This window comes from Pseudopodoces humilis, chromosome 6, assembly GCF_049639895.1.
Source record: "Pseudopodoces humilis isolate 2021_Gansu_Grassland_sample_001 chromosome 6, ASM4963989v1, whole genome shotgun sequence".
Classification (NCBI taxonomy): Eukaryota; Metazoa; Chordata; class Aves; order Passeriformes; family Paridae; genus Pseudopodoces; species Pseudopodoces humilis.
The window spans coordinates 25,299,213-25,322,904 of NC_142205.1; the positions used below are offsets into that span (position 1 = coordinate 25,299,213).

The 23,692-nt window shown below is 41.1% G+C and overlaps 1 protein-coding gene across 1 annotated transcript in view; it reads left to right on the forward strand.

Annotated features, from left to right (window-relative positions):
• GABRB1 (gamma-aminobutyric acid type A receptor subunit beta1) overlaps positions 1-23,692 on the forward strand; it is a 115,581-nt gene that overhangs the window by 83,270 nt on the left and 8,619 nt on the right. The window contains exons 5-7 of the mRNA XM_005517733.2: positions 3,496-3,578; positions 23,260-23,397; positions 23,505-23,657. Coding sequence (XP_005517790.2) covers positions 3,496-3,578; positions 23,260-23,397; positions 23,505-23,657 — 374 coding nt within the window. The remainder of the gene's footprint in view (positions 1-3,495; positions 3,579-23,259; positions 23,398-23,504; positions 23,658-23,692) is intronic.

A 23,692-nucleotide genomic window follows, 5' to 3' on the forward strand; every position in this document is an offset into this window, starting at 1 on the left:
AAATAGTTCTGCTTCTAGTGTAGGATTAATCCTCCACTTATGATGTTCTGCCATTGCCACAAACTGCTTGTGCCAAGGGCCTTTCAGGTCTAATCCTCTTGAACACAGATTTATTGCAGTTTTTCCCTTCAGAGTATTGCTATCTCCTTCCTGCCATTACACCCCTGTATTCTGCATTTGAATGTCTATTTTTAAGCTTCTGGTGCATGTGCAAGCCATCAGTTACTCTCTCCACCCAGAGAGAGTGCAACCACTAACAGGTCTGGGATTTATTTACTCTATTTATAATAAAATATTTGGGTTTTTTTTCATCAAGACAACAATTACTATGATTGCATATGGCTTTAATTTATCTGCTTAAATAAGTTTTGTGGTTATCCAGAGCACAATGCCATTAACAATTTTACACCGGGCAATTTTAGCTGTGCTCTATGAAGAGTGAGAAACATGCTTCAAAGGCAGATTTATGAACTTCAGGTAACAAAGGTTGCTGAGTCCTGAAGCCCTCCTGCAATTACGTGTAGCTATTTTCAAGGAAACGTGAGATTCCCAAAAAAGTTTAACACCTCCATATTGTGTTGGCAGGCTGGTAGAGAAGACTATAATACAGTTGTCAGAATCATAATGTCAGAGGAAAAGATTATGTAGAAAATTTAAATTTCAGATATAAACAATTGCATTAATTATTACTGCACTATCAATTTGCATTGATGATATAAAGACCAGCTAATTGCTGTTGCTTATGTAACTTGTGTAAAATATGCAAAACTGCAGAAGTCAGTAGTACAGATACCATGCCATTAGGAGTACCTGGTTGCTCAAACTCTGATTATCACAAACAATTGGTTAGGATGACTCAAAATCTCTGTCAAATGTATTAGCAAAAGTAGGTTTAATATAAACTTGTTCAACTTCACAAAGTGCTATGGAAAGGTTTACTCTGTTACTTACTGCACAGATGGAGCATACAAATGAAAATCAGATTAGAATCAGTTTAGAATGACTTGCACGGAGACCAGGAAGAAGAAAGTGTGCATTAAGAGGGTGCATGACTTATTTTAGATCCAAGATGGCATCCATTTTACACTTGCTATAGTGTGTTTCAACCACTTCACACACAAACACCTACAGACACAATGCCTAAATAAATTTACAAGGATATACCCGTAAAAATTACCCTCAAATCCAAAGAAATACTAATGTTAAATGCCTTGTCATTTCTCTGTGGGTGAGACTTGAGCCTTGAGGAGGGAGTGGGAGTGTCAGTGCAGGTCCCACCGTGAGTTTTCAGTGACAGTCCTGCAAGTATTGCAAAGCTCTGAGAGGTGTCCCTCTAAGAGAGAGGTGCATCCACTGCAGTCCAGAAGAGCTCAAAGGGCATCTCTTAGAACAGCTGCTTAGAGGGTCACAAAATGCTTGGCTTTAGTCATTAGTGAGTTTCTATCCTGGCTGTAATCCAAGCTGGTAATTACTGGAGTTCTTAAAAAGGTCAGTAATTGTACTGTTCCACTCAGGATACAATTCAGGTAAATAATGTCCCAAGGCTGTCAGAGGATGACTGATTATCTCTTGTTCCCTTCCTTGGGGAGGCAGCAGAAGTCCCTGGTACAGAGAGTGCCACCCCCACCTTAGCCACACAAGAATTTCTGGCGCAGTCAAAGTACACTTCACCACTCAACTCATTCCTCAAAAGCCAAAGCCCAGTGGGTATTCCTGAGATCACAGAGCGGCCTGAGGAGGTAGCAGGGGGAGTGCTACCTCACCACAGTGGTTTAGAAAACACTCTGGTTGATACAGATGAACTAAATTACCATAAAGGCCGATTTATTAATTGGGAACAAAACATTTCCCTATGAAACCTTCATTAAAAAGCATTTAACTGTGACTAATGTTAGTATATTGTCATGTGTGATCTTAAGCGTTATTAAGCAGGTGTCTGACAAATGAGTGTCTTCTCAGTGCCTGTCAGTAAGGGATAATTGGTACAAGGCTAATCTAAACGAGGTCCTACCACAGCTGAAGACCTTTTTTATGGCAACTGCATTTTTATGGCAAATGCATGTTAAGACACATGCAGTTCTATTTAATGTGACAAAATCAGCCTGTAAAAAAAGTATAAGTAGTTTTATGGACTAGTTCTTATTACAGCCCTTGCTAGATATTCCTTATACTAGTTATGACAGATGGATTTTGTAGACTTAGGAAATTTTGAAGCATGTCACACTAATAAAGTATGTGGCATTTTTTCCCTTTTAAATTCTGTCAGTTTGGTGACAGCAAGGATTACTACCCCAATACAGCATGTAAGTGTGCTTGACTTTCAGCACATCAAAAGTAAAATCTTAAAATGTGTTCCTGGTATTCATTAACATGGAACTGGAACAACAGGACCAAAACCAGATCAAGAAAAGAGGTTATCTGCCTTTATCTGGTATAAATCATTGGAGAGGGAAGGAGAGAGACCAATAAAATCAGAATCCAAGTTTGCCCATTCACAACTTCAGAAGTTTTATAATCATTTAAGAACCCATCTATCACAAAAAAAAAAAAACAAACAAAAAAAACAACCAACAAACAGAAAAAAAGAGCAAATTAAGGGGATAATTCATTTTGTAAGTCTGGAAATACTGATCTAATTGTCTTTCTCAGAGATTTAAAATTTGACCCCAGTCCTCATGAAGTCATTTAACCCTTCTCCCACACAGTCACAGACTTATCAGCAAATATTTTCTCAGATGTTCTTGTGATTTATTGTCTAACAAGGGAGAAGAATTACCTTACAAAAACTCTAAGGCTATGGAGAATACCTTTAGGGACCAAATGTCAACTCACATGCCCTCTAGAAGAAGTAAGGATCTGAAACATCCAACCTGCAATCACAGTTACTTTCAATGTTCATGAAGTAACCACTGTATGATGTTATATTTTACCAGTGTTTGATTGCCTCATGCCATTTTTAAGAGGTGATGTACAATTATCATAGTTAATGATAAACTGATTATGAAAGCATAAAAAAATGAATAAGGTATTCCACAGCATGGATGAAAATGCACATGCCTATCAGACAAAATTAAACCAGCAGCAAATTACAACAAAATGGAAAAGAAATATATCAGCAGTATGATTTATAAATAAAACAATTAGCTAAGCAATTTGAAGATGTCTCAATTAAGAACATTTAAAAAAAGATGTGCATGTAGAAATCTCACTGAATGTTCTTCAAAACACTGTGCAATTTTACACATACACTTTTGAGTCAAAATCCTTCTCTACAATATTCAGCATACAGTCTTATGCTTTATGCCGTAACCAGTATACTGTGCTGCATAAATTAATCATGCTTTACAAGCTCTATAAAGACTGCATGCCAGGGATCCAAGTGCATACCATTCTGTATTTAAACAAACAGAAAACCCATTATAGAAAATCTTGCCATCTCAAACAAGTAAAATGTGGTTTCAAGTCTCATTATTTTTTTTCACCCTCCTCTTACAGGATCACAACAACAGCTGCTTGCATGATGGATCTACGCAGATATCCTCTGGATGAACAAAACTGCACACTAGAAATTGAAAGTTGTAAGTTACTGGAGGGAAAGGGTTGGCCAAATGACAGCTGAGAATGAACAGCATTCACAGGTTAGGCAAAACAGAAGCAAGTTGTTCAAATACTATGAGTTCAGTTAGCTTGCACACTGAACATACTAAATTTATTTCTGTAACATACAAGTCAAAATGTGTTTCATTCACAATACTGGTTGATCCAAGCTTGTATGATGCGTTTCAAAATCTCTTGTCAAGGAAGGGAGGAGGTATTTATTGAAGATTAGCTCAGAGGACAGCAATCAAGCACTGTCTATCTTCAGTGCCTAGTCACTGCTGAACCTGGATTAATTACTTCACCTGAGCACATGCATCTCTAATATCAAGATTGACATCCATCTCACGTGGTGGTGGCAGGATTGATCAATTGCTGTTACCAAATCACTTGGAGGTTATGAAAGGGAAATAACTTGATACTTCAGCACCAAGGTTAATGACAGCTTTGTCATTGTCTTCCATGAGCATAGGAACACGGCATGCAATTACAAATTTTTGTTACTGTCTCTTCATATTTAATGATGGTGGCTGTTAGAGAAGTGCCTGTGAAGGTTTTTGAAAAGAATCTTTATTATGCTGGCCATGTAGCTTCCCTTTCCAGTGTTTCCCATCACGCTACTGATCTCTCCAGTCCCTTTCTGCTAGTTCAAAACTAGGTCCAAGTGTCACAATCCACCACTTTACAGGTCCTAAGAAGCTGCTTGTTAAGATGCATGGTTGTCTTCCCATGCTTGGGCTTTGCAGTCCCCTGGCACAAAACAGTTTTCTTGCTTGCTCCTGCTTGGCTCATCTTCTGGCTTAAACTTCTTAAGGCATGTAATGGATGCTTTTGGAGGATGAGTCAAATCTTGATTTTCAAGGTACAGTGCATAACACTTCTCCTCAGTAACTTTTCCACCTGATTAGCAAAGGAAACAGCTATCTATACAATAGCACAGCGACCAAAATGAGTGATGATAGTGAAGTTGCCTTCATATTGAACACATATCTAGTTTATTTGTTGGGAGATAGTTGATTGGAAGCCCCCAGATTAGTCATGACTAAAGATGATGAAAGCATGAAAGCATTTATCAGCTAGCATATATCAGCCCAAGTAATGAAACTAGACTGACACTTTATGCCTCTTTCTTCACAAGCTTTCATATAAATGAAGCTTTGTAGGGATAAATGTTCAGTGAGAATGGATTTAATACTACTACTGAGACCTCATCAAGAATCAAAATTAGCATCAGATGGAATAAGCAATTAAAATGCTAGCACGATCAGGGATGAGAGAATACCATGTCACTCATGTGGCCAATCACACATGCCCAAAAGAAGATTGCTTTTCAGACCTTTTGAACACTTGTATAAATAATTCATGACTCCAGAGATACATATGTTGATATGTTAAGACTTGTTGAGCTGATCACAATTTGCAACAGGTCAAAACTGGAGAGTGAATTACTTGTCGTGAATATTTAAGTCAGTTCTACTAACAACTGAATGATTTTCCAAAACCATAGATGTGTTTACCTGCTGCTGGAAGCCCTCAAGTAGTAGATGAGTCAGGGGCACTGTTGTCTTTGACAACTGTCCACCTAAAATATACCTTTCAATGAACAGTTCTTCTCATCTGCATGTCCAAAACTCTTGAAAATTATTGATCATAGTCTTGGGGTGCCCTAAACCAGGACATCATATTTGGAAGAACAGTTCTGAAGGGCAAGCTTCCTGCTTCTTTCTTAAGCATTTGAGTACAAATGCCAAACAAACAAACAAAAAAACAACAGAAAAAAGCAAAGGAAGGTGATAACTCGTTTTGTGAGTTTGGAAATACTGATCTAATTGTCTTTCTCAAAGAGAGATTTAAAATTTGACCCCAATCCTCGTGAAGTCATGTAATCTTCCTCCCACACAGTCACAGACCTATCAGCAAATATATTCTCTTTTACCAAAGTAATTTGTATTAATTAACAAAAAATTTGTCCAGAATAATCTGCACTCAGTAGTACTCACTAATCCCCTTGAGAGCAATGAGGGGACAGAATGGAAAAGGGTGGATAAAGAGGTGATGACCATGGCCACGGCTTCTCTGCTCATACCATGTGTATTAGGCATGTGACATTTGTTTCCATGACAGAGCCAGTTTATAAGACTCCCAGCCTCAAGCTTTCCTTCCAACTCCTGCATCACCCTTCAGCAACTGAGCTTCTGTTCTGTTTCTATTGTGCCAGTATATGAATGTTCACAGAGCTAGGTTGAAAATGAAACTGTTCATAATTTTTTGGTTTAAAAAATGTCTCTTTGGTAGAAAGGCTTCTCCACCACAATTTTGGGACAGACGGGAATTCAATAAACCCCAGGACAGAACAATTCTTTAAGTTAAAGGGCCAGGGAAGGTGGTGCTGTAGTCACTAAACAAGTCTGTAAATCACTAAGCAAGTCTATGCAATAGCAAGCAGCATTTCTCACTACTAGACAGATGCTGTGCAGTATGTGCACTGTCAAACCATTTTCAAAGCACTGGAAAGAGGGCTTGTTATGTACAGTTATATGGTTTAACCCATGTGCCACCAGCTTCACAGTACGGTTGTACTGTGAAAGCTGCAGGATTTCCTTCATTCCTAAAGGTTGACAGGCAGGTGGCTTCTCCAAGAGTCCCAGGGTGCTTCCCCATTTCTAAAACAAGCAAGCAGGAGACACATTTTCCCCTCCATGACCTGAATGATCCCCAGTGCATCCACAACAGCTGTGCAGCTGTGCAGCACAGAGCACCAATGCTGAAGCACACACAACCTGGCTCTCTGCTGAGTTCCCATGAGTTTTTAAGGGTGACTTATTCCTGTGGCAGAAGGAACATGTTCCAGAGTAACCAGGATGTCCCACAGACTAATTTGTCAAAGAATAGATGAACATCGCACTACTTGTGAGCAGAAAGGCAGTGAATAGGGATTCTGCAGTAATTTGCCAAAGACAATCCCTGAAAATCTGAAGTGGTAAGAATTGTACCTTAATAATACTTAAGAGTAAGTAATTTCAGGCATTGGAAATAGCAGAAAACAGCTGTGTAACACAGGAATGGAAAAGAGAACAAGGAACTAAACGCTGCACTATTATCAAACCTCTCCAGCAGCACAGCAAAGGCATGGATAATGCATGCCTATACTGAGCCAGCAGATTATTTTCATTAAAAAATTGCATTTCCAGCTTTTGTGAAGCTATCTTACAGGACTGCAGAAGCTATATATGCATGGCTGACAATGAGTGAAATGTATACATTTAGGAGGGGAGCATTTTGGCTGCACATGTTTCTTCACACACATTTTTCACAGCTTTACCCAACCAGTTCATCCTATTCCAAATTTTGCAGTGGAAGATGGGGAGACCATATCAGACATTTTGCTCCTGTTCCAATGCCTAATACTATGATGGCCACTGGAAACTTCTGTGTACAGAATCATGGGATTTTATAACTGGAACTGCTTCATCAGCGGAGCTGTGATCTGTAACAATCCGTTTCTCACAGATTAGCATATACTGGGAAAGAGGAGACTTAATACTTGGCTGGAGGTTACACAGACTGCTTGGCACTCTCACATGAGCTCTGATGGATGTCAGCTTGGCAATTTAAGATGTTAAATCCCCCAGCTGTTAGTTCTGCTGTATCACGTAGCCTTTGGCAAGGGCTACAACTGCTATGGCAGTTCAGAACCCAGTGCCCTGGCACAAGTCCACTGTTCCTGGCAGCAGGCACAACACGCTCTGTACTGGCATGGGTGCAGACACACAGCTGATAAAGGAGCAAGCAGAAGGAGGAGGAAAGCCAGGGACAGTAGCATCAAAATTATATCACCCAGAGGTTGCCTGTCAGAGATTTCTGACTGCATACAGCTGCCCCACTCTAGCATCCTTCTTTAGAAGTGCTACCATCACTGCACTACCTAGAGGGCAAGACAGAATACTGTTAATATTTTAATAATCTTTGTCCCTCTAAGGTTGCCAGGATCACAGTAACAGCAGGATCTTGTGGACTAAGCTTGCACCTGGATTTCACTCGTCAGAAAAAAATGTGTGCTGACAGCATCACTCTTACAATAAATTAAATCCCCATTGAGGGTTTAACTTACAGCATCTCACAAACTTCAGTGAAATGCATGTCATTGTCACAGGAGAGGGAAGGCCCAGCTGTGCTCCAGTTTGGCAAAGTTATTTACTTTTTGGCAAACTACTACATGTTTTTCAAGTCTGAGCCGATTATCAAAACTGTGCCTTTGGACTCAAAAAACTGTGTCTCTATGACAACAGTTAATGCTGCAGCATGATTCAGGGATCAACACTGCAACACTGAATTGTGCATTAGCCTTGTCAGCAGCACCCTTAGAAACCATTTGAATGGGTGAACTGAACAAGCCCACAGAAACCTGAACAGAGATACTTGGGGAAAAGAGGGAGATTTATTCAGTTGCCTACAGTACAAAAAATGGCAATTCTGTATTGATTCCACTGTTTTTATGGCTGTCCCTTCATATAGAAATAGATCTAACACTAAATATATGTAATGCTTCTATAAAAGTGCAACCAACTTAGAGTGATATTACACTAAATCAATAAAATGCTCCACTTGAACCTCTATATAATTTGCTGCCAAAAAAAAAACAACAACTGAGTTCATATCTAAACATTCATTATCACCTTTCTTGGCACAGAACCATCTGATAGAATGAGGTTTGAACAGATTTATCACAGCTCTCTGCTTGACTCAAGATTGCATTGATCCAGAGTATGACTGCATTTGAACCAAGGATATAAGAACCTGCACCTCAAGCAAATAGGGATATTTTTTTAGAGATGAAAAACCTATCTTAAATCCAAGTTTCCCATACAGCTTTTCCTTTGCCTGTCTGCAGGCACCAGATATCTAGTAATTTATTCATGCCTAGCAATAAAAATTCACTAATGAATATTGCTGTTCTTGTACCTAAGGCAGCAAGAGCTTTGAGCTGGATCCACTTATGTATTTTCCCTAAAGTATCCAAAACCACTAAAAGGGCATCTGGTCTCATCCTGCTTCTCACCAAGCATATCAAATTGGTTCCACAGAAAGCATAATTTCTCCCTTTTCAAAGGAGCTTGTTGCTCAGAGTATTCTAAAAGCCAGTTGCAAGGCCCCTTCCCAATTAAAATAAAAGTCTGGAAGAATGATGAACCCAATGCTTTTTTTAAGAGCTTCCATTTCTGATGTTCCCAAAGAAGGCAGCCCTCCAATCCAGTTGCATAGGTTTTGCCACATGTGTAAATTAAAAGCTTCTCTCACTCACCCTCCTGCCAGATTGCCTCTGCTCTCCCATGAGACCTGTCAGCCGTAAACCTGTTCTCTGGAATGTTGCTTCCCATGGGCCCTGTGAACCCTGGCTAAAAAAAGCCCTCGTTTTCTCTACTTTGACTTGTCTCTGGTTGTTACAGCATAACACTGGCAATAAAAACTCTCTTCTGCTTCTGGCCAATTCCTTTAAGCATTCTAAAATACATGCTCAGCTTTAAATTTCTTCTTGGTGGACTAAGATTAGAGAGAAAAGGGTTCCAAAACTCACATCATTCAAACATTCTGAGATGCAATGCAAACTATCTGAACGAAAAAGGCAGAGGGGTTCCTGCCTGCCCATCTTCACTTCATGTGCCTGCTAGAAGTGATAGAATGTTCTTAGCATGTCATTCTATTGACAGTTTTCCCAACTCACCAGTGTGAAGATGGGTGTCCATCCATGCCTGCTGTACTCTCATTGCTGCCTGTGCTATGACATGCACAGATCACCTTATTTCACAAAAACTCTGCCCCTGGATCAAATGCCATATTCAAGCTCCTACCCACAAAGCCTAACAAAAGAACAGGCAACAGCAGGACACAGAAAAGCACATTTTATCACAGCATACTCATAAAACAAGCAAGACAGTACCATATGAAACACCCCAGCAAGAGTAGGAATAGAGATCAGCACAAAAGGCTGCCAGTTATCCCATATACTGCCCACTGGGGTAGCAAAGTGACTGCTCTCTGGGCAACGTATTTTGCAATTTGAAGCTCACTTTATAATTTCTTAAGGCATTTTGATAATAGACCCTAGGTTACTCTATATACCCTATGCAGAATACACATACTGAGCTTGTATCATTGCAAATACACTCTCAGAAGGATTGCCCGTGGAGACTCTGCACGCACACAGCAATCTGTGGATCCACATTAACTTCTGACATGCCATCCTTCTGAGCTGCAGAGAACATGCTGGCAGCAAAACAAGAGAGGTTTTAGAGTTACAGCATGAGCATCCACAGCAGCCGATTTAAACATCACAGGAACAGAAAGACTAGCGCAGAGCTGTGAAGCTGAGCAAGTTGTTTTTTAGATACTTTGAGAGGCAGGTTCACAAATAGCTTGTTGATATTGAAACTGAGAAATTAGCCAAGTAAGACTGCATGTTTCCTTTTTTTTTTTTTTTTTATTTCACATCAAAAGTTAAAATATATTTTTGGCTCAGTTTATGTCGTTCCTTACCACTCATCTTTTAAGTCAGCCACTGAGCTAAATTAATTCATTCTTCACAGCACACTAGTGTTAAGCCACAGTGACTGCTCTGTTTCCACACTTTGGAAAGATTTCTTTCCCCAGAGGACTATAAATCAGTTATGTTACTTTCACAATGTATTTTTACACTGCACACAAATTTACAAGTTACTCAGATGCAGATAGTTTAGTCTATATGACTTTCCCATTTTATTTTTGAAAAGATGGATATCTTGTTTTTATATGGATGCATAGATTTTAACAGCAAATATTTGATGTTCAACAATTCCAGAAAATGAACATATGAAAATTAGCAAAGCTTAATATGTCTTAAGCACTTAAGCACACAGAGGAATGCAGAGTTATTTTTTCCAACTGCTCTTCTTGTTTAGTGTCATCTCAGTAATCTCAGAGTACCAATATGTGACCCAGGGTGTCCCCTGGTGACCACAGAGGACAGGAAAGCTGGAGCTGAGTCACTTGCCAGCACATTAAGTCATTAAGTCCAGACTTCAGCCTCTGAGACCCCTCAGGCCAGGTGAACAACAAAAGGAAAAGCTTAGCTTGCTTTAAAAAAAAATTAAGGATTCATATAGAGGAGGGGCTGACTTCTCCAGAAGCAGCTGTGCTCTTAGATGAGTCTGTATTTCTGCAGTCAGAGCTGAAGAAAAAATAATCTCTGCACCTGGTAATATAACAATCTTTGAAGAGCTGGTATACTGTGCTTTGAGACAATACAGTTGTCCTAGAATATTACAACCATCAGTATAGTTTATATATATCATTGTCTTCTGCCAAGGTGTGAATTGCTGTATAAAAGCAAAAAAAACCCAGAACATACTGGAAGATTCTGGTACTCATGGATTTGCTTTGGTTTTGGAAAATGAAGCCTTTCACCCAGTGTATCTGGGTATTTACAGATCTTATATATCTTGAGAAATTATCTACTCAGTGCCTATCCCTTCTCTGTCTTGATCTATATGTATGGCTTCTTGACACTGCAGTAATACTAATAACAAAACACAGTGCCTCAAATATATGTGTGGGAAGATGGCTTATCTGACCTGGAACAATATTAATATGAAGTAGTTTTATTAAGTGAGCAGTATACTCACATGCAAGTCCTCCGGCCCTCAGGAAACTTCTCTGCAGAACAGAGAACAGAATTGAGCCCTTCAGATAAAACTCTTAATGTTTCCTCCATTAGCTTTCTGCTACCACTTCTAACAGCTTTATTTATTAATTCACCTTCCTCATAAACTCATAGCAACAAGCATTGAGTGCCAGAGTAGACTGTACAAAGAGCATAGGTTGTTATGGGGAAACAACAGTGTGTGGAAAACTTCAAGAAGAACACGTTGAGCATTTCAGTTTTGTTTGCGGATATCATTCATACTGATACAATTTTTCATTTAATTTATATTTTCTGGAGATTGGCAGCCCTCAATTCATCAGGCTTCCATGGAAACAGCAGCACCAAGTTTCCCAGACTTCCAGCTCAGATCTCTCTAGCCATGAAGGAAACATCTGTGCAGAGAGGTGCACATTCGTCTCCCTCAGTCTTTCAAATACCTGTTACCTCTGGAGTGCAAGCCTGGTTTTTAAAAGGGACAACTGTCCATTAGCATGCAGATGGAAGCTGAAGTAGACAATGACTCATTTCACATGAGGCATTGGACTCCAGTATCAAAGCTACATAGCCATAGTGCTGATGTCCAGGGAAATGGAAAGACTGCATGGTAACTCTAATTATAGATCTGAGCTGATCTGAGCTGTAATCTGTCTGATTGAAGAAGCACCTAAAGTTTACTAGATTGCTACCCAGTATTGCTATCTCTTCCTGCAACTTCCCGGTGAGGTGCAATTTTGGCTAATACTCTCAGTAACTTATGTCAAAATACGTGGCCAATCTTCTGAGTAATCTATTTCCATTCTTATTATATATATATATTCTGTAAGGCACAATTTATATTCTATAGGCACAGTTACAGGCTGCTTAAGGGAGCAGTCCTTAGGAGATGAACTTGGGGTCTTTGGTTGATGGGAAGCTCAACGTGACCTGGCAATGTGCACTCCCAGCCCAGGAAGCAATCAACTTCCTGGGATGCACCAAAAGCTGCATGTCCAGCAGGTTGAGGGATGTGGTTATGTCCCTCAAGTCTGATCTTGTGAGACCCCACCTGTAGTGCTGTGTCCGGCCCTGGGGTCCTCAGCATAAGGAAGACATGGACCTGATGGAGTGAGTCCAGAAGAGGCCACCAAGAGGGACAGAGCACTTCTCCTATGAAGACAGACTGAGAGAGTTGGAGGTGTTCAGCCTGAAGGTGAGGAGACAAGGAAGACCTTAGAACACTGTCCAATACCAAAAAGGTGCCAGTAAAAGAGGTGGAGAGGGACTTTTTACAGGGGCATGTAATGACAAGGCAAGGGGTAATGGTTTCAAATTTAAATACAGTAGGTTTAGATTAGATATTGGGAACAAATTCTTTATTGTGAGGGTGGTGAGACACTGACACAGGTGGCCCAGAGAAGGTGTGGATGCCCCATCCCTGGAAGTGTTCAAGACCAGATTGGATTGCACTTTGAGAAACCTGGTCTAGTGAAAAGTGTCCCTGCCCGTGACAGGAGGGTTGGAACTTCCATTTCCTTCCAACTCAAACCTTTCTGTGCTTCCCTGGTTCTGTGATTCTGCGATCACTAAATTACCTATGGAGAGTTCTTCCTGAGGAAAAAAAAAACCCTGTTATTTAAACTTTCATCATTTCTTATCCAAACCACACAGACCATGACTGCGTTATTTGTATTCACATTTAGGGTCAAAGCAACAGAACCTGTAATTCAAATACTTCACACACTTGCTGTGGCCAGGAATATGTATCAACTAGGTAAGGCAGACAGGAAACTATTCAGCATCTTTTGATTATAAGACTTTGGATCTTCTCCCTCCATGGAGCACCTGCCCCTCTATTACACCTTATATTAGTCCACTAATGAGTGTGTGCTGCATGTCTGCCTTCCTCCACAAAAACTGCAGATACTAAGCAGAGATTGTATATTAACCAGCAAAAAAGCCTGCTCCTTGACTTTAGCTTTTGCTTTTAGCCACAGAAACCCCCTACTCATTCTTTAGTGCTTAAGGAGAAGTGGCAATCATAGCAGGACCTCAGACACCTTGATGTGCAGGGAGGCATTCATCTCCTTGGTGCAAGACTGCACTCCTCTCTGAACTCAGCCTGGTTCTGCCCAAGGGAACATGGTGGTTTTCAGGCAAGCAGTTTTTCTCAGCACAGTATATGAGTTCAGTAATGTGTAATTATTTTGGCAAAGTATGCACACAGAAAATGTGGAGTATGTATACAATACATGTGCATTGCCAAATTCCTCTGAATTATTCTTAATTTTGTCTGAATGGAAATTGTAATGCAGCTCAATTTAACTTTAAGTTGTTCATGAATTGAAAATTCAGCTACTTATACAGTCAGAATAGTGAGTGAGACCATGCTGGCAGCTAAATACCGAACAGCCATTCACTCACTCCCCTCTTCCCCCAGGGGAGAGGAGAATTAGAAAGGAAAGAGCAGACCACCATGAAAACTTCATTCTCACTATTTATATAAAAAGCTCAAGTACAGTGGATTTATACGTAGTTCCACATTTACCTCTCTGAAAAACTTTATGCACCTGCATTAAATATTTAAAATTTAAAAAGGGTTTTTGTTGTCTCAAGTGGGAACACAATATTGCACAGAAATATGTGTACTTGTATAAGACATGCTGGCATAAGTAAAAAACATACAATGTCCTGATTCATCTCCAGTCTGAGTCCTGTGGAAAGTAGAGACCCTACTGCCTTAAAGAAGAGCAGGTTTTGGCATGACACTGGAGCACCAACAAGATGGACCTGGATTTCAAATGCCTTTTTCACCAAGTACAACAGCTGTATCTAAAGTTGGGCAAGTCTGCCTGGCAACAAAATAAGAGCACTTAGAAGTAGATCTTAATTAGTCAAATGAAATAAGTGCTCAAGGGCAAGATGTGTTTACAATATGAGCAGACAAAACTGTGTACTATGCAATATTGACTGAACTAAATTAATTGCATGCTAAGCAGCTGAACCTCTGTTGCTAATGTTTACATAATGTGCTTATAAATAGTGCTGTTCCTTTTTTTTAACTTTGTAAAGCAACTCAAGTCAGAAAAAAAGCTTCTAGGATTATGGCTCAGACTCTCTTTGTGAGAGTCATCTATTGTACAGTAGCTCAAACGAGAAAAAAAGAGAAAGGAGGGAACTGATGGGGTTGAAAAGAGATTTGCATTGGACTTAAAATTCTACATAAAATATGCTCCTGACAGCACTGCAGGCAAGTTAGCTTAGTCAGGTTCGTGTGAAGGTGTGGAAGTGCTTTGAGATAGCAAACAAGGTGAAGAATTGCATGAGGCTTTCAGGAGACGGGAGATCTCTCTCAACATGTCGAGATCTTTCATCCTGAGTCTAGCACTCCTAGCCTGTGCTGCCAGGACTAGAGTAGAAACAATGTGTGGTCTGCATTTTGCTGCTCCTGAAAATGGATATTTTCTTCCTCCTTATCAAACCAGAGGGGAATAAAGGTTAGAAAAAAAACAAAAGAAAGAGCTGGGGGAAAGCAAGCAAACCTCTCCGGAAGAGATCAGGAGCTTTGGTTCACCTTTCTGCTGGTTGAGATACATCTGGTAACCAGTAGAGTGTCCATTCAAAAGAATAAGAAAGGGAGAAGCAGAAAGATTAAAGCATATTCACAAAAAAGGCCTCTCAGAATGAAAGGAAGAGAAGATGGCTGGGATTTTTGACGCTACTGGAAAGAAACAAGTCCTCTCTTTCCAGCTCCAAGCTCTCAAGGACATTCTGGTACCACCAGCAAGTGAAATGCAAGGCAAGGAGACTATTTGGGTTAACCTCCTCATGCAGAGCTGCTGCCCTAATCACTGTTGACTAGTCTTTAGACAAGAACATGACCGTGGGACTTCAGAACTTCAGTGGTTTCAACCTCACAAGAAAAGAGGATCCAGGCAAATGAGTGAGAAACGTTGAAGCGATTCAACAAAATGTTCCTCAGCATATGTAACCACCAAAGTAACTGAAGTGTCATCTTAAAACTTCATCCTTCAGAGCCACTCAAACTAACTTACAAGATGAGAAACTTGCTGAAAGTTTGTAGAAACTGATGTATGACGTGTATCAGGAATGACCTGTTGATAGCAGTTGTGCACCTTGTACATATTACATGTTCAATTACACAGGTGTCTGGGCTGCACAAGAGCACACCAGTCATGAGCACATACTGCTCGCCTGCTTTCTAAAAAAAATTTTAAAAAACAACCTATTATTGGAGGAAGGTTTTAGACAATAGGTCACCAAAACTATTCAAGTCCAAATTTTAATCACTGGCACTGCTCACTACACATTTGTGTATAAGGATCAGAGACATCTTAACCTCTAAACTACTATGGCCAGGCTGCTTATTACTACACAAAATGTGTGGGCATGAACAAGACTTTTTTAATCACAATTTGATTTATGGGAATTGCACAAAGAGTGTAGAAGAGATGTGTAGAGTCAGAGGCTCTTAACATCAGGCTAAAAGTCGTCGCTCCATTGATGCAAGGAAAGTGTTGTAAAGGTGAAAGAAATGGGATGGGTAAATCAGGCTGCATTGGAACATGTCAGACCTCTAACCATTGTACTGTCTTAGATCAAATGTGTATCTTGCCCATCATCTTGTGTCTGAGTGGCCAGCAGAACATATCAATGAAGCTAGAACAGAGCCTAGGACACACATGCTGATACTTCCTCAGTAAATACCACCAGTAAGTGTTCTGCACTTTGCTATGTCCAGTTGGAAAAAGTATCATATTTAACAATCTGGATAGATTTTTATTCTGTGATTCATGGAAGGTTTTTAACAAGCATAAACTAAGGACACTAACACCAATTAGTGATTTCTGTAGTTTATCTGTATGCTGAATTTCCCTTAATTTCTTTCAAACTAGCCACTAGACATATGATTTGTTGCTTTCTTGGTCTGAAAGTCTGATGGTCTATAAATAATCATGTTCTCCAAACTCACCATATTAACTTAAGATCTTACAGAGTTTTTTTATCAGCCACCCTACCTCCAGGCTAAAGAACTGTGACTCACACAGGTCCTTTCTTCACTGGAATCAAGTGTGTCCTTCATTCTAGCCAATTTAGGATTGCTATTTTGGGCAAAGAAAGGAAACTGCATGAAACAGCACAATGTGAATTAGAATGTATAAGGAAATGCAAATAAACAATTTTGCATTTGCTTCCCCTTCCTAATAATTCCTTAGTTTTATTTTTGTAACAACTAATGAGAATTAAATTCTTACTAGTGACCAGGAAACAAAAATACCAGCATGCCTTACAGGAGGTACTCTTGCACATGAAAGCCATACTATCTAAAACATACTAATGTGTGTTTGTGATTGTTCATTGCATTATATTTATTTTTGCCTTTAAGTTCCTTTGCCATCACTGGCATAATCCAGTAGAAGGAGCCAAATTAACTGGTAAGGCATTTTCAATACAAGTTTGACTACTTATCCAGAATCCTTAATTTCTCTCTGTTGAGACACAGTGATACAGAGAAGTCCTGCTGTGTTAGCCATTAAACAGATATTAAGCAAAACCAAACAATTTCTCTCCCACAGGAGTTTCAGGTTCGTATTAAGACTCACTGGCAAAAAAATGATAACAAGTGGAACTGAACCAATATTAAAGGTACTTGCAGATTAAGGCAAGGTTATAATTCACTCTTTGAACTAGATTAGGATCTTGCAAGAGTGACTTTATGCTGTTAATAATGTTTATTTTCCTCTTCTAATGGATAGGAAGTTATGTCTTCAACTGGGATGAAACAGATTGCCCTACACATAAAATTTATTTTTATTTGAGAAACCTTCTTAAATAACTGACAACGTTTAGTACTCCAGCAGTCTAACCAAGTTTTCATTTGGGCCAGTATTGCTAAAGCTAACTCATGTCCCCAGAGTGAAAAAAAAAGTACCTTACAGATGCAAAAACACACTCAAACGAAGGTGGCAGGAAGCCTTTTCAAGCAATTCTATCACCTTAATGTCAACTAGTTACACTGATTTCCAAAACACATCTTCAGAAGTGTGGTGCACCACTCACCTGTCAGGTTTAAGTTTAAATAGTACAATACATTTCCCAGTGTATGCACGGCCTTGGAGCCATGTGGAAGAAATGCAATATCTGCCTGTTTGAATACAATCATAGGAATAGTAACCAGAAAAATATAACACATTTAGCAACAAAGACTAAGTTGTTATGAAAGGCACAATCTGGGAGGAATGGAAGAGGGCTGGGGTACAGCCTTGTGTCCTTACCCAGGGACAATTAATTTGTGCACATGGAATTGATGTCTTTTGAGAAGCCATGTTTAGATCCAAAGGAAGGGACCCAGCTGTTGGGAGTTTCAGAGCTACCTGCCCTGGAGAATCAGAAGGGAAAAGGGATTCTGTTTGGACATCTCTGTTGAAGTGCTAATGATAGTGGAATCATGACTTGTATTTGTGAATTTAACACAGATCCTTATTTATCCCAGAGATATGTGAGAAGGTAAGTGCTGCAGTGTAAAATAGAACAGCCTGGTGACATCCCATACACTGTTAAACCCGGCTATATCACAATGTCAGCAACATTTCTAAAATATTCTTTCTGTGGACAAGGAGGTTTATACATAACCTATTTCTTGCCATGTGTGTATATGGTTACTTTTTAGATCTGTGGTACTTCTGATCAAGCATTCTCACTTGAACTCTCAGCTGCTGAGAGTAAGAAAAAGAAAAAAATGTTGGCAATTAAGTGCTGTATTTTCATTTCTAGACAATATTTTCTAGGAAGCAGAAGCTTTAAATCTCGAGCTAGGCAATTAAATGTGTTTCTTAGTGATTTTGAAGATGGAAAAGAACCTAGCAAGGGGAAAAAATGCTTAAGTAGAACAAATATTTTTCAGGGACCATTATTAATTATACAACAAATAAATAAATAAAATTTTAGCGGTCACTTATTATTTAGGTCAACAAAACCAGACGCAGAATTCCTGGGAAAACTGCTTGATTAAGCGAGCTATTGCCAGCCCAGCAATGAGGCCATGCTCGTTCCAGAAGTATGAAGTAAACGCGTTCGGCTCCCCGCGCATCCCCCACTCATCCCTCGCTCATCCCCCGCTCATCCCCTGCCCATTCCCCGCGCATTCCCCGCTCATTCCCCGCTCATCCCCCGCGCATCCCCCGCTCATGCCCCGCTCATCCCCCGCTCATTCCCCGCTCATCCCCCGCTCATTCCCCGCTCATCCCCCGCGCATTCCCCGCTCATTCCCCGCTCATCCCCCGCGCATTCCCCGCTCATTCCCCGCTCATTCCCCGCTCATTCCCCGCGCATTCCCCGCTCATTCCCCGCTCATTCCCCGCTCATCCCCCGCTCATCCCCTGCTCATTCCCCGCGCATTCCCCGCTCATTCCCCGCTCATCCCCCGCGCATCCCCCACTCATCCCCCGCTCATGCCCCGCTCATCCCCCGCTCATTCCCCGCTCATCCCCCGCGCATTCCCCGCTCATTCCCCGCTCATGCCCCGCTCATCCCCCCCTCATTCCCCGCTCATTCCCCCCTCATTCCCCGCGCATTCCCCGCTCATTCCCCGCTCATGCCCCGCTCATCCCCGCTCATTCCCCGCCCCTTCCCCGCCCATCCCCCGCTCATCTCCCGCTCGTTCCCCGCGCATCCCCCGCCCTTTCCCCGCTCATCCCCCGCGCATCCCCCGCTCATGTCCCGCTCATCCCCCGCTCATTCCCCGCTCATCCCCCGCGCATTCCCCGCTCATTCCCCGCTCATGCCCCGCTCATCCCCCGCTCATTCCCCGCTCATTCCCCGCTCATTCCCCGCGCATTCCCCGCTCATTCCCCCCTCATGCCCCGCTCATCCCCTGCTCATCCTCCGCTCATTCCCCGCTCATTCCCCGTTCATTCCCCGCTCATTCCCCGCGCATTCCCCGCTCATTCCCCGCTCATTCCCCGCTCATTCCCCCGCGCATTCCCCGCTCATTCCCCGCTCATTCCCCGCTCATTCCCCGCGCATTCCCCGCTCATTCCCCGCGCATTCCCCGCTCATTCCCCGCTCATTCCCCGCGCATTCCCCGCGCATTCCCCGCTCATTCCCCGCGCATTCCCCGCGCATTCCCCGCTCATCCCCCGCTCATTCCCCGCGCATTCCCCGCTCATCCCCCGCGCATTCCCCGCTCCGGAGCCCCCGGCGGCGCCACCCCCGGTGCGAGCGCGGAGCGCGGGCGCCCCCGCGAGGCCCCGGGCGGCGCTGCCGGAGCCGCTCCCCGCGCCCGCCTGGGAACTCCGGCGTTCTCCCGCCCACCCCGTGACAGCTCTCGTCAACATCATTGAGGCACGGCAGGCCCGCGATATCTGACTTTTATGAAATTCGTGTTCAGACATCACGGTCCAGCTGCGAGTGCTGCTCTCTCTTGTCACAAAAACAGAGGTATGCGTTTAAATTGGTGACATGGATAGATAGGTACGCAGAGGGAAAAGGATTACATGGGAAAAGAGCTGCCGAGGGAGTACCTGGGCAGTACTGATAAGTTCGGTGAACAAACCAGCATTAACTCTGGCCACTGCAATGGCAAGACTCACTTTTCCTATCACTGAAATAGTTTTTTCTTCCCTTGTAAACGCTAAGGCATTTGCTGTCCAAAACACAGGGTTTCCATTGCCTGCTATCCAGTAGTCAGTGCTGCTCCACACTTGAAGGTTTCTTAATTTACATCACTACAGCTACTCGATTAAAGCCACTGTCCACTTGAAAAAGGAGGAGAAACACTCTGTCACCTGCTCACTGTTCAGAGCTGAGATCAATTCCTGTCTTTAACTTCCAGCCAACTGCCTTCCTCCTAAGTTTGCTGGAAAAAAGTCACACGAAGTCAACACCTATGAAACATGAGGGCCTCCAATTCCTGCATCTGTGAGCCATGAAAAGCAATGCCTCTCACACACCTAGAACAATGTGCAAAGCACAAAAGGAAAGAGCATCACATAGCAACAATCCTATCTTATCCGGGAATGGACTGCCCAGGGAGAATTTACACCTTGTTAGTGTCCAGCAGAGATATTACAACGACTGCCAGGGAAATAATGAATGCAATGAAGTTTACTGTACCTAAAACCACAGGAAGATGTTTTTGCTCAACTACTTTTCTAAAAAGGGAGCTAAAAAATGTGAATGCTCCTGAGTGAAAAACATCACTATCTCACTATCTCTTTCTCATAATTTCCATCAGCTTTAGGGAGGCTTTAATTCAAGAAAGAAATCTGCATATTTAGAATATATATAGACTATATATATATATATATATATATATATATATATATACACACATATATATATAATATAGGTATATATAGAAAAAGTAGTAGCTCACATTAGACCCATTTTTTGTTGTATTTGGAAGTCTCTTTTAAGTTTGTAGAGATTAAAAACATGGCCTGTCAGCAATAACAGCTTGTCACCAGCTGATACCTTACATGCAAGGTTCTTGCTTTTGGTCAGTTGACTTATAACCTACTAGTTCTACTTTTCATTCAGTAACCAAGGTGATAGAAAGCAAGACTAGGCAAAAGCACATTTGTCTGCGTTACAAAACTCACATAATTTCCTTTTGCAAAGATCCAACATGACCACACAGTGTATCAATAACACCGTGCAACCTTTTTGTAGGAGGTTGTCCCTGTTTTCTTTTTGAAATCTGCCCTCTGATATCCCAATGTTTATTTGGCATCACTGTGGGTTTTAACAGCTAAATCACTAATAATTCCCCTTCAGGGAAGGGAATTTCAGCCGCAATAAGATGCCAAACTATTACCTCTTTTCTCAAAGTGTCAGAGAAACTGCAGAGAGGCTGGCTGCAGCTTCCTCAAGAGGTTGCAAGTCAAATCAGGAGCTCCTGAGGACTGGAGGTAGTTCCTCTCTCTGTCCTGGGTCCCAGCCTGCACTATCCAAGGAAGCTCAATAATTGGAGGGCAGGATGTAAAAAGAGCAACAGTTGATGATGGTACAGAACAGAAGAAGCATTTTCATGGTTTTCTTCCAAACCTTGAGGCAGAGTTGAGGATTCTTATATCTAAACCTTCACCTGTGACTTTGCAGCAAGTACCTGTTCAACATCTAGGTGGTGATGGCCCTTTCGTTTTTTATTCTGTCCCCCAAAGACAAAGGGTAGGTTCTAACTCATGTAGAGGATATCTGTGTGGTACACAGTCTACACATAATCAATACCCTTTCAGTATGAAATGACAGTTCCCGTGCCATCTGTTTTGCACCACCTTTTCTGAGAAGAGAAATCCTTCAAGAGAAGGTTTCTATAAAACACATTTGTAGTAAAATGAGGTTAACACTTCCCTGCCAATCTCAGTCTTGGTCTTTTAAACAGTCTTAGCAGTCTTCATTCACTTTCAACCATTCTGTATCACACCCTACATGTAGCTCATGTCAGCCCTGGGTGTATGTGTGCAAAACCTTTAAAGCAGCTATTGAAGTCTTCCTACCAAGCAGTTACCTTCACCTTTTGCAGTGAAAACGAATGAAAACCAGCCATGCAGAGCTCTGTGTCACAGCCCGGGCATGGTTCATTTGAAAAAGAATAAAATAGCATAAATAATGGGAAACCCAGTTTTAAGCTTGCAACAGCAATCAATATTGCATAGATTAGTGTGGTTTTCAGAGCAATTCAGATAGTCAGAACACCATGGCACTGAGCAGTTCAGAAATAAAATACATGAACATTTAATCTTGTTCAGCCCATCATTGTGTGTTTGCATCAAAAGATAGTTGTTCAATAGCTGCAGACTTTCCAAGCAATCTCTGGAGCCTGGCAGCAAGTCATAGGAGCTTCTCTGACTGTCACCAGGGAAACCATGGATCTGTTGTGCATGAGGTCAGCCTTCCAGGGATAAGGCTATTACTAGGCATCATCATAGGAAAAGACATCTCAAGACTAATTTCCTTAGCTTGATATTGCATTACTTGTGCATATGAAAGGATAGGTTCCTAACTCTGTGGAGGCTTCTGATGCTACAGTTGATTCAACTGGCAAAAGTACTGTCAAGTTTTCTAAAGCTTTAAGTTCAAACACATGTTTTTATTTGATCTGTGTTATATGATTTAAACCTGATTAAATCTAACACCTGAAGGAAAAATTTAAAAATAGATGAGATGTTCTCTCCTCTGGTAGGTATCTGGGGAAAGTAGAAAAATGCAATAAAGTGGAACCAGTTTAAATACTAGTTCAAAAATGTTGTCAATTGTGAGATTTTTTTGAAACTCAGTCACTTCTGAATTCAATCAAAATATTTCTTAAAATGGTAACAATAATGTTAACATTTCCAGTGATAGAATGGCAAATTAATTTTTAATTAAATTATAAATAATCAACATCACTGTTAAAAGGAAACAGAAGAAAGGTGCTAGTTTTGGAGTAAAAAGAATTATTTCTGTGATAACAGAAGATCAAAGATGGCATGATCTAATTAAAATAAAAAATGCTTCATGAATATCAAAGGATTACCTACAGCTCTGACAGACATTGTCAGGTGATACTACAGGCACCTTAATTCTTCTAGAATCATCTTTGTCTCCACTGGCTCCCAACTCTGTATTTTGTCGCATCTTGCATAGGAAATCAAATGAAAACCTGGGAACTGAACCTGGTTTTACTGTCAGAGCTCCTCCAAAGAGAGTTTGTTTTGCTGATGATGTATCTGTCTGTTGGCAAACTGAGCAATTCAAGCCTGACTGAAAAGTAGTTGTATTAGAGCTAGCTAAAAAACAACCTTTAATCATGAATTCTGTTCTTGTTTTCTGTCTTCTCTTCTACATCTAGAAGCTTCCTCAGGGCTTTTGTGTAACAGGAATATCACATGACAGAAGGTTGAATTCCTGATTAACAGCAGCTCCTTCCACTTGAACTGCAACTGTTTAAGCAAAGTAATAAAACAAAAAGAAAAGTCAATAATCAAATTGTGCCTCTGTTTCAGATGGATACACTACTGATGATATTGAATTTTACTGGAATGGAGGAGAGTCAGCAGTAACAGGAATTAGTAACATTGAGCTCCCACAATTTTCTATTGTGGATTACAAGATGGTATCAAAGAGAGTGGAATTTACAACAGGTAAGCACTGACAAGTTAAAAAAAGTTGTCCCTTCGTCCTCCAGCTCAGAAATACCAGTGCCTACGTTTCGTGAGGCATTAGTCATTGTATGACTTCTTTCTTTCAGGAGCATATCCTCGATTATCACTCAGCTTCCGGCTTAAAAGAAATATTGGATACTTCATTTTGCAAACCTATATGCCTTCCACGCTGATCACAATTCTGTCATGGGTGTCTTTTTGGATCAATTATGATGCCTCTGCAGCCAGAGTTGCTCTAGGTAACTTCTCAAAATGACTGAACTACGTGGACACT